The sequence below is a fragment of the Cyanistes caeruleus genome, chromosome 2, assembly GCF_971803275.1.
Source record: "Cyanistes caeruleus chromosome 2, bCyaCae1.hap1.1, whole genome shotgun sequence".
Taxonomy (NCBI): domain Eukaryota; kingdom Metazoa; phylum Chordata; class Aves; order Passeriformes; family Paridae; genus Cyanistes; species Cyanistes caeruleus.
This window is the reverse complement of record NC_141702.1, coordinates 66,078,944-66,091,117: the sequence shown is the minus strand read 5'-3', so window position 1 is coordinate 66,091,117 and position 12,174 is coordinate 66,078,944. Positions and strand designations below refer to the sequence as shown.

At 33.9% G+C, this 12,174-nt stretch overlaps 1 protein-coding gene across 24 annotated transcripts in view; it reads right to left on the bottom strand.

The window, feature by feature from the left end:
* STXBP5 (syntaxin binding protein 5) overlaps window positions 1-12,174 on the bottom strand; it is a 105,167-nt gene that overhangs the window by 25,940 nt on the left and 67,053 nt on the right. For 12 of the 24 annotated variants that reach the window (XM_086877587.1, XM_086877589.1, XM_086877592.1 and 9 more), the window contains 3 exons: window positions 10,908-11,033; window positions 10,285-10,436; window positions 3,087-3,149 (listed from right to left, as the gene is read on the bottom strand). In XM_086877587.1, the coding sequence (XP_086733713.1) occupies window positions 3,087-3,149; window positions 10,285-10,436; window positions 10,908-11,033 (341 nt within the window). Of the gene's footprint in view, window positions 1-3,086; window positions 3,153-8,790; window positions 8,875-10,284; window positions 10,437-10,907; window positions 11,034-12,174 lie in introns of all 24 variants that reach the window. The other 12 variants (XM_086877586.1, XM_086877591.1, XM_086877593.1 and 9 more) reach the window with 2 other exon arrangements.

Genomic DNA, 12,174 nt, shown 5'->3' with positions numbered 1-12,174 from the left:
TTCTGCCATATTGGAATTAGCCACAGAGATTGTAATGCAAGGTACAACGCTGCACATTGCAGCGAGTTTATTGCTAGAAATAATTCTCCCATTGAACAAATGTTCACACTGAATAACTAAATGGCTCTACTAATCATTGCTCCAGACACAGAGATTAGCCTAAGTTATGATTCACAAAACACAGCTGTAACAATAAACATGAGTTCTATAAACTCTTTGGGGTTTTTTTCCAACGCAGTCAATCACTGTTGGACCACAGTTCTTCAACTATTCTGTGGACAACTCTGAGCCAATACTGCCACCTGGATTTTTCTGTATCCCAACCCTGAAAAACTGATTGTGGTAACAGACCACAACTTCAGGCTTATTGTTGTCATGAAATTAAAACATTGCCAGGAAATTAAAACAATTAATCTAAAAATGTTAAAATTTAATTGGATTTTATATTGTGGAATTGTAAAACCAGAATAGAACACAAACATTTTGGCACTTTTGAAGACAAAAACTTGACAGTTTAAATGCTGTACAATGTTTTAGGTCAAATAAACACTCCCAGAGTCTAGTCCTATTACTGCTTGACATCTATAGAAAGAGCAGGAGGTAAAATAAATCCTCCTGCATTTTCAGTGTTCTATAGTTCTGTGTTACCAAAACTGTAGGATACTCTCCCAACTTCCACATGTAGGTAGTCCCTTTCAGAATTCTCTCATCTATACTATCACCCACTGGAGGAAGTCTGGTGGAAGTTACCTTCCACTTCTCTTTACTTGGACATAGAAAGGTAGATTTGAGCAATTGCAGACTTCAGTCCAAACAGTGACTGGTCTCTTCTACAGATCACATGGTAGCAATGAAAGCCAATAAGGCATTAAACTGCCCATCCCATCCTCTAATCTTAGAGCTAGTAACTTGCAAACATGTTGTGTTTGCATATATTCCTCTTAACTAGAAAGCCTCTAGACTGCAAAAGGTTTCTGTAAATTTAGCCTCCATCCTTCTCAAGCTTGAAAACACTGCAGGAAATTTCTCAAAAAGGTCCTCTCTTACCACTGAAAGCTAAACATCACTTTCAAGCTTGTTATCAGTCTTATGCTTTTGCCCAGAAAAGATACAAAACTCAAACCAAACCTAAGGAATTGCAGTTCTTCCCTCTTCACAAACATCAACAAATTATTTCTATACCAGGGTGGTGCATCCAAGATTTTTTCCAAAGGAAAAGTTGTGAAGTCTACCGTAAGCTTCATCTCATTCACTGAGAGCAGAGGACAGAATTGAGGGAAGCAGGGTACAGTCCAACCTCACTACTAGAATTTTCCATTTTACAGGAGAATGCAACAGTTACATTCTCCCTCTATCTTTTTGTCCATTCACTATTTTTTGTACTTTAAACATTACTCTTTAACCTTCTTCAGCTCACACTCAAACAAGAAGAAGAGGAGGGTAGGGGAAGCCAATTGTTAAATTTAGGAGTTTTCCATAAACCTTAACTTTCATCTTTGGACTTGCCTTCATTGCACTTTTGCAGAAGTGGTGAACTGAGTTTTACTCTGCTTCAACATCAAATTATGAAAGAAACCCTCTTATTTAAACTACACAGTGTTTTAAGTTAGGAGTTGTTTGGGCTGACATTTTGGTGATTCTGGAGCAGGGGGAGAAAAGGATACACATTAAAGGTTATGATTCTTAGCTGTTCATTGCAGATATTTTATAGCAGTGTACCAGAACCTAGATTTAGCCCAGAATTTTTAAGTGGGTCAAATACAAATACCACTGTGAATGGATAACTATGCTCGACCTTGACAGAGAAAGGATTACTGCAACTGCAGCAATGTATGGCGAATTGTTTACAGGCATTGGTCTCAATATGTAAAAATGAAATAGGAAACATGTATTTAATTCTCAGCACTACTTTTGTTGCAAACTATAGTGAAGTTGATGACTTCAGCATGCCAACACTTAGCAACACAGATTTGTCATGAAATCACATCTTCAGGTAAGACTTTTAATTAAAATTCACAGCCAGGTTTTGCTTTAATTATAAATAAATCAAATTTTCTCTAAGAAAGAGCTTGCAAAAATGAAAATTACATTGATTGATCTAGAGGAGTGTTTTGCACAATTTAAAATGAACATCAAAAGACAATTGTCAAATTAGAAATTAAAATTTATGTTAAAATTTCTACTAGAGCTACAAACACAATGTTTTGGTTTGTTATGCTTTTAATTTGGATTTGAAAGATAGAAGCTACAGTGGAAAAAGAATCTATCTTTAGACTCCCATCTTGATTAGAATTTTACACTACATACTACTTTATGTGCAGTTGAGTCCTTTAACCTTTGAGTAGTTTTGAATGAAACAAAATGACATTTTTAAAAGTTCTCAGAGCAATAAATAAAGTGACAATTTTTAGCTACTACTAAAACTATTCACTCTAATGCATGCATTATTAACATTATTATAACATTATATATATATATGTATCATTATAACAACATTATTGACATGCATTATTAAGTATTTACATGGTTACAGCCTCAACTAGCCCATATTAAAATAATAAATCTTGAAAGTTTCATTTAAAATATTCACATAAAGCAAAAATTTTAAGAAGGGTGAAGTAGGAGGAGTATTAAATAGGGAACTTCTACTTTTTTGGGATGCTGGTTTCTGGAGACCTTTAATTCCACAGAAAAATATTCATTTGCTACTTATGAGGAAGCAGAAGCAAACTTGTTCTGAAATAATCTCTACCACTTTTGAGGAATACAAAACAATCACATGAACAATTACAGGAATTTGTGCATCTCTTGTCAATGCTTCAAAATTCCACTGTGCAGTATGTTCCCTGAGGCATAAATATTTCAGCTTCTATCTCTCTTTAATCATTTTTATGACATGTTCCTATTGCATTTCTTAAGTCAGCCTTGTTTTAAAAACGCAGTTGTGCAACATGGCAAAATTTGTAACAGCTCCAACAGCTTGTGAGAGGACAGCAGGTTTTATATAATTATTTAACTAGTAAGTGTTAATGCATGCCATCTTCTGGGAAAATAAGAAGCTGAAGATCAGGGAAAGTTATGATTACCTGACGTGGGTGACTTGCAGCGGTCTTCTGGCACCACTGTACCTTCATTTATATCACAAAGACCTGCTGAAACACAAAACCAGTGTATTATAAATACAGTTCCCATTTTATTTTTACTTCCACTGCTGTCAGGAACTTCATTTCTTATTAGAGACAAACAAGCCAGTTGCAATAGAATATGTTACGTATTACTTTTTTTAACATTACCCACAATAACTGTAGAGTCACTTCTTCCTACTAAAGTTTTCTTGCAAAACACACTCTCTCAACAAATTTCAGCTAGACAGACTTATCAGAACAGTTAATTATTTACATACTACACATATACATTAAGCATAAACATAATCTGTTTTGAAAAAAATCAGAGTTATATTAAAAATGTAATAGCAAAAGAAAATCATACAAAAGAAGGTCTTGAAGATTACAAACACACGACGTGTGAAACTACAGTGCCTTTTTTCAAACTACTTTTCCATGTTACAGTGATGTGCCTTGTATTCACCAATTTGTATTGCCACTTTCATTTTCCAGAAAATCTCCTTATTGGTGTCACAGATGTTAACATCTGAAAGCTAATTCCTTTCATTCCAGTGAAGGAAATAAAACCTAGTCATACAAAATCAGATTCAAAAGACAGAAGCTACCTCAAAGTGGTCCTATATATTATTCCATTGCACAACTTAAAAGTATACAAGATTTTTTTTTATTTTCCTTTTTTGACAAAAAAATGCTGTGAAGACTGCCCACAATCAAAAGAAGTGCATTTTTGTTGATATTTTAGATAACTTGTATAAAAGGTTGGTATTTTAATGCATCTTCAGGTTTATATCATGAAGCTTTCTTACAGAAATTTCATGATGTGGTACTAAGGCAAACAAGCATGTAATACTGAACAGTAATAGCTAAGAGATATTTGTTAAAATTAAAGGGTTTTTTGCATGCACACAAATATCTTCAATACTCAAAAAGTTTGAGTGGTTGTGGCTAAGACAAGAAAGGTATCACATGGAATGCCTGTCTATACAACTGTACACTACACATCTACACACTACAAGTGCATCTGTACATATCTGTTAACAAACAAAAGTACAAAAGCTCTGCTCCATCAAAGCTTTGAGATTTCCAAACGCTAGAATAGTTAAAAGGGGAGAACTTTCCTGAAATACCATATCAATATGGAACACATTAAAAACATGTTATATTAACAGTTCCATTTATCCAAAAAAGTATTTTTTAAGATTATTAAGAGCATGTATAGCTTAAACCCCAAAACTCAATTACTAGAACTGTCAAATAAAGTTAAGGCTTTGTTAACCCTACATTTAACAGTCCCGGAACCAATTTGAATTCTAAAATGTTGAATAAAATTCCAGGTGGAAGCGATATCTTTCCACTACACAGGAGAAAGAAAAGAGGAATTTATTTAGACATCTGCCAGTAAATCGATGAACACTATTGGATAATCAGGGTTTTACACCAGAGTTTTAAACAGGCATGGGAAACTAAGCATTTTGAACTAGACAGGATTGTGTAAAAAGATTTTGGAAAAATCTTAAAATTTCTTTCACAACAAGCAAAACAAGTTTTAGATGATAGATGTGCTGGGAGGATAAATCCATACTGTGCTCTTAGAAGTAGTTGCCTCTTGAGGAGCCAAAGCAAAGAAATTCATACATGCAGTTCAGGAACAGAATTTCCTCTTTTCCATAAAGATCAATTCTTTACCTTCAAAGGGAGAGTTTAACTTTGCATACTAGTTCTCCTATGAAAATTCATTAATTGACAGCAATAGTCTTTAGCCAAGAATGTACGCCTGAATTCTTTGTAGGAACTCTCAAGTTTATAATTCAATTAATATACATCTTAATTAATAATTAGTGTGCATTATGGTAATTATTATGGCATGTAAATCTTGAATATCTGTCCAAAACCATTACTGCTATTACTTAGGAAAGAAAAGGAACAGGAATAGATGATAAGTAATTTTAGCTATGATTGTATTCATAATTAAACCAAGCAGAGTATAACAAGAATGATCTAAGGTTGTGAACTAGGAGGATCTGCCCATGGCCAAGCTGAAGAAACTTGCAAAATAATCTCTGTTGCTATTCATCTTAAACCCCCAGGTATCCTGACAGAAACACTGGCAGAAAGACAGCTCTCCTGGAAAAATTCTCTGATTTCAGGTCTATACCATCCATGAAAATTGCTTTGAATTACAAAAGCAAATTGATCCAAAAGTTCCTGTTTCAGAACTAAAAAACCTAAAATGTTCTATAACACCAATATAGCACCTTCTGATAAGCTTTTAGTTTATCTCTGCATACTCCAGAAGCAAAGAAATTTGAAAATCCTCCAAATTTCCAAGAATCATATCATGTCATTAAAGACATCATTACCATGCTGCATTAAAAACTCCCAAGAATTACAGCTGAAATTAACTGATGTATAAAGTTTCATGAGACTTTTGTCAGTTCTTTGCACAAATTTTAAGCAGACATATCTCAGAAGAACCTACAACTTGACTGGAAAACAGCACAAATAAAAATTATAACTAAAACTTACTTGATACGATGTAAAAGTTAGAATTTTACAGTTAGCCTGAAAAACAGGGTAAAAAAAAAAAAACTTCCAAGACCAACAGTCAAACTTTCTGATTTTGGCTTTGGCTGAAGTCAGTCAGCTGATGTTGGTCTCATGACATTTAAGTTAAAAATTCAAATAGTTCATGAAGGGGGATGGGGAAAAGAACATGATCAAGAAACTCCAGAAGAGTTCTGGGTATGTATTTTCTTCTAGCTTGTCTCAACCTCACTTTTTGAATCACTTATAGATTACTGTCAAAAAGCTTTTTAATGTAAATTTAAAATTTCTAAAAAGTCACATGCATGTAAGAACTGCTTCAGTTTTGCCAGAAACCTAAACTGCCTCTGGTAGAACTAAGAAATACTAATTTTTAAAGAGTTGTACTACATTGCACTAGTCGAAAAGTCACATAAAATCTTGTAACTCTCACCAACAGTAATTTGCAAAAAAAGAGTTATGATTAATGTTCTCTGTGAACTTAGGGAACTAAGCAGGAAAAAATAACAGCTATGTAAGTTTTGGTTTTTCATCATGATATTATGACATGTCTAATTTTTTTATGAGTACTGATTTAATGACTCCTGTCTTATTTAGCAAAAAGTATATCAAGCAAAGGTCCTAACAGGTCACCTAACAGTGTAAGCCTCCATCATGTATAGCTTTCATCACACTGTAAAGCTTTTACTTACACATTTCATGACTTCGGGCACATGGCCAAAGTCGATTTTCTACACCCTCCCCCCTGACTATTAGACTCTGATTTTGTTTTTAACCTTGACAAGCACCTGATGACACTGTCTGGCAGGCCTTAACAAAACACATATACTGCATGCTTCACAAACTATAAATTGCCACCCAAAACATGTGAGTAGTATACCTGGTATGAATCACTGATAAATTCCAAAACACGATCCCAACTGGGAGCTTGTATCTGTAGAGCTAGCCTGAAATGACAGTTTACAGTCTAGCTAGTGTAGAGAGCCTTGTCTCTAAATAGATGCTGCTTTAAGACGGGAATCTGAATTTCTTTTCTGAGTAGAAAAAATAAGATGACAGAGAAATACATCATATTCTTGCAACACAAGAGAAGGGAAAAAAATCTCGCATTTCCATTCATATTTTAGAAGATATGTAACTCTTACTCTATGAATTTTTTTAGAAGATGCCTTTGTAAATTTTTTTTTGTTTGATTAAGGACATAGCATTTACTAAATCCTAAGTATGTGGTCAGGTGATGATCTATTGAATCGGCATTTTATGCTGAAACATACAGAATATCAGGGTTTTTAAAGAGGAAGGACCAATTCTTCCTGCCTTTTTTGGAAATGGTTGAACGTACAATAGCAATATGCTGCTCTGTTGCATGCTGCCTGAATGCATGTGTAAGCTAGCATGATTTTTTTTTAATTACACTGTTGTTTTCTCAAGGAATAGGATTTTTCTAAACCAACCACATTAGATAGAAAAGCACTAGGAAGATTTAGATATTAAATACTAGTACTCCCTGAGATGATTAGTTGTATAGCCATTTAAAATACCTTATTCATAGAAAAAAAATTAAATCAAAGTATTAAAATAGAAATGTTTTCAAGATGGAGATCCAATGAAGGCACATCTTTCAAACCAAAACCAAGGAAGCATAAGCACCTTGCATTTTTGAACACACTAAATGCAGGTAGTAAATGTTCAAGAAAGAGAGAATGCAAAACCCAAAATTGTTCTGACTATATCACATAGATCCAATCCTATAAATAAATCAAAGGGTAGTGCTTAAATGTAACAAACTCATTATTTGTGGAAAATTATTGAAGCAAATTCTGACGTCTGGGCAACACATACACTGAAAGAACTACAAATAATGAGAAATGTTAAATGATAACTAAAGAAATTATTTTCAGGTTTTAAAATTAACCAAGATACTGTCAGGATGCTAAGCAGAAAGAGAATTACAGAATACATTACAGAAATTAACTCTTGGGTACAAAACTTGTTTAAACTTATTCCTAAATAAAACAGTCCAAGTAAATTCAGCTTTACAGTATTTACTAGCTTTAGGATTTCTACCCATCTTTTTTCTTTTTTCCAAAACAATAATCAATCAGTGCCAGATCCTGGTTTTCAGGTCTGTATCATCTTAAGGTAGAGGCATTTCTTTTATACCTAGCTCCCTTTATGCAATGGCAGTAGAGGAGGAAATACTATAGAGAAAGTGGTATTTGGCAATTGAGACTATCCTCTGAGATGTATTTCTTCTTTCTTTTTGGGTGAAAGGAAATGGCAGAATTAAGACTTGGACCACAATTTCAAGTTTGTTTTGCAATTTTGTTTTTTTTAATTCCACTTTTACAGTAGCTTAATCTACTCTACTTCATTAAAAAAAGGGCTGAGATTACCTACCTCTGCCTGAGGGCTGGAGAAAGTGGCATCCTAAGAAAAGGAACAATGTTATGCTTTTAAAAAATAAGATTTACATTCTCAAGATTCTTGGATGCTGTGAAGGATGTTATAAGTCAGACTCTCTCAGGTAATTCATGGTTCTGATGGATTACCTTCCTTACACAGAAACCTGAACTTCAAAACTGCTTGGAAACCAAACAGGGCTGTGCAGTACCCATACACTTCCACTCTTAATCCCTATAAACAACATTTTTGTAGAAGTAACTTTTTACTTTTAAAAGAAGAATCTCTCTGTAATCACAATGTTTATTCTTATCATTGCTACTAATACTCTAACTCTGGAGTTCTGAAGCTTTTTCTGCCAGAAAGGGAACCAAGCAAAGAAAGTTTCTAGTAAAATAACACCAAATTTGTGAGTAAGATCTTAGCTCTATAAACATTAGCAAATTCTGAGATACACTCTCTTTTTCATTTTGAGACTTATTTATTTGAAAACACAAAATACAGAGACTATTATGGTTGCTTTTTTCATTTAAATTTCTTCTAAAGATACCACAAACAAGAAATACAATGGATGCAGGATGGATTGAAACCAGTTTCTCTAAGTAAAACAATTACTTAAAAAGGGCTGTGAAAAATAATTATGGTGAGTGAGCAACACACAAAAAAAAAATCAAGTTCAGATGTTCAAAAAGTATTTGAATGCCATGAGATGACTTACTTATATAAGAGGTGCGAAGCTTTTTCACAGACTCTGAATATAAGTTAGAAAGGCCGCACATGCAAGAAGCCACAGTCAGCATACCTTCATGAAGCAATGAGAAAAGGAAAGACGGAGACACTAACAGTACATTTGAGACAGAAAAGCCAGCCAAGTAACTTGTACAACCAGGTTATTAAAATGCTATTGCCATGCAGATTGTTAGTCTCAGAAGTTAAGATGAAAAAAACATGACTCCATATAACAGCTACAATAATGAGCAAAAAGCACTTTCATCATAAACATCTTAGAGACACAGTTGAAACACAGTTATGTGGATCCAATTTATTGGATTAAAATAAGAACAGTTAAGGAAACAAAGGCAAGTGATGTCTAAAGCTCCAAAAGGCAATTTATAATCTATATGCATGAGGCAGAATTTAAGCCTTTAAGCCCTGTACTACCAGCACAAATTAACACAGTAAAATTGTAAAGCTATTTCTTTCTCTCAAGGTTTATTTCATACCAGAAAATATTTTATCTGACAGAATACCAACTGTGTAGCTTTGCTCTATATGAATGATTTTTAGATCCATTTCCTCAGTTGAAATAAGCTGACTGGTGTTAACTGCATCTTTTTCAAACCATCCATTTACTAAAATACCTTCTACAACATCCATTTCAATTTGAATAAGATATTACCTGAAAAACTTAGGACTTCATTCTGGGTCTCTTAAAAAAATTAACAATCATGAGGAAGGGTTTTTTGGAACAGTTTATTATGTCTTGTGCTGTTTTCTGAAATAACTTAGGAGTACCCATGACACATCAGAGAAAAGAAAATTTTAAAATAATACATTTTCCTTTTGGTTACAAAAAGCTTTGCATTTTGATTGTAAAGTCACTTTCCTTTTTTTAGCTGAAAAAGAACAATCTTCAGCATATTTTTAAGTCCTTTTCTTTTTTTTTTTTTTCAAAGTGATTTATTTTACCAGCTTGTATGTAGAAGTTTATTTTGTTCATTTAAATCAAAGGTTTCCTCTAAAGCTTAACTAAACACTATTAACAACAGAACATGATTTAGCTCAACAGGGACATTTCTAGCCAAATTTTAAAACAGGAAGCCAAAAGATCCCAGAAAACACTCAGGCTATTTGCAAACATTAATGGATTTATACAAGCATGTAATATGGGTACTAGCTTTATCAGAAACATCAGGATACTTCTTCATGCTGTGTACATTCTTGTAACTTGTAATCCATTGTAAATTTATATTTTTTCTTAAAATATACATTACCCTGAAAAATAAGTAACGGTATGAAGCATCAGAAGATTCCACTAAGCAACAATTTTTAAGAAAGGATGAATTAACAAAGCTGCAGTAGTGACATTAGCAACAGATCAAGAAGAAAGAAAACCACAGTGAGGAATGTTGGCATTTAATGAACATACACTAAGACAAGATGATCAATTGTGCCTTTCTTCTGAGCTTGAAATATGGTTCGGGTTACTCACCTCCGGATGGCTGCCGAGTTTTTCGGGGAGATCGTGGCTCCCTACGATAGGGATCATTGGAGCCATACAGTTCAATAGTGCCTAGATTCAAGAGCACTGTCTTCTGGAGATAATCAACCATGGCAATACCATTACAGTTTCCAAAAACTACTCTGGAAAAAGAGAAGTGAAATGAAAGACAATGCTAATTAAACATGGGTAATGTTTCATGCAAATATTTTTTGCAGTTCAGCATTTAATACTTCCTCATTTTTAGGAATTAACCTAGATTGCACTTATTTATAAATTACTATTTGAGAGTACAGTATTGATTAATTGTTCTCTTGTAAAAACATGATGCTGAGTAGGACAGACCACTGTCAATGTTCTTGCCAACCTCTTTTCAGCCTTAAATGACACTTACTCTTGGCTGTACAGTGCTGGGTGAGGACGAATGATACTGATTTGCTTCTGCTATCAGCATCATTGGTATCTGCCATGACCCAAAAGGAATTGTCTCAGAAGCACAAGAAACTGATTACCTCTATGTTGCTGTGCAGCTCGGGTGAACACACCCAGAGACTCAGTTTTAATGGATAGTTTTAAACCACTTTGATGGAAAGAGCTGTGTAGAATATACTTACAGGCCATACGCTGAGTTGACAGCTAAGCTGGTTATCTGTTGAGGAGGTTCTCCACTCACCCACACCAGCTGGATAACGAGCTCAATTTGGTAGCCTGGAGACTGCTTGAGAGGAGAATTTTTAACTCTGGAAAGTAAACAGAACATGGTGTCTCCATTTTTTCCTTATGGGACCAGAGTTCATTAAATTCTACACCATGCTGGACTTTAAAATGTTGGAAAATTGTAAAAACTATGATCAAAAGCAAATAAAAGCAACCAGAAGAAAAAGCCACATTGAAACTGTGAATTCACTTCTTTTGATTCACTACCTAATTGAAAATGAATTGAATAACGATCACAAATGTTTAATTTTTTCCAAACTCAGAACAAGGCCTAACAGTGCTATTATGCTGCATTTCCTTGAATAGAGGCAGGTGTTCAGTCAGTGTCTAAAAAGGAAGATGTTACCCGTTTTTCAGAGTTTCCAGAAGAACTCTAATTTAGAGAACAGAAGGGGGTTAGAGGTGTTCATGGAATGAGAAAAATAAAAAGAGAAAGAGGAAAAAAAATGTATTGAGATAAATGCAAATAAAAAGCTGATGATATGGCAAAACCAAAATTAAAACAAGTAAATTATTGTAATAGTAGACAAAGTGTATGCAATGAACCTGGGATGGGAAATGAAACTCCTGTAAAGAATTTGTCACCATGCTGACAAATGAACTGGCATGGAAAGGATTAGGTTTTGCATTTTCTTATGCGAAAAGTTAGGTAGAACAAGTTCCTGTTTCCTGAATTCCACTTCTTTTACCCATTTATTCTCACTGATGGATATTTTGGTTTGACAATATTTTAGATATTAGTCTAGAATAGTTTAGAATTTTCTGATTTTTCTACCTAGATGAGTTTCCTTCAGAAATACACCTCTCCAGCTCAGTGCAATCAATACATTTTCAAAACTCTTACCCAAATAAAGCAACCCTATCAGAATTAATTGTTTTCTGGATGGATACAGTCAAAGAATTAAAATCCAGCTTGGGATCTTAAACTTCAGACAAAAAAGTATATACTTAACTTTATATCTCTAGGTATATATTACGTATTTCTTACATTCTGTTGGAAGAAATGATGGCGCAGATGTCACATAATGCACTCTTGTAGGAGAGTAAAAAAATATAGACTTTTTAAATTCTGATTTCTCTAAATGGGTAAAAGCTCACACAAAGAAGCTTGCAGAAAAAGCTCTCAATTTAAAAAGATAAAAAAAATTTGTCCAAGACCTACAA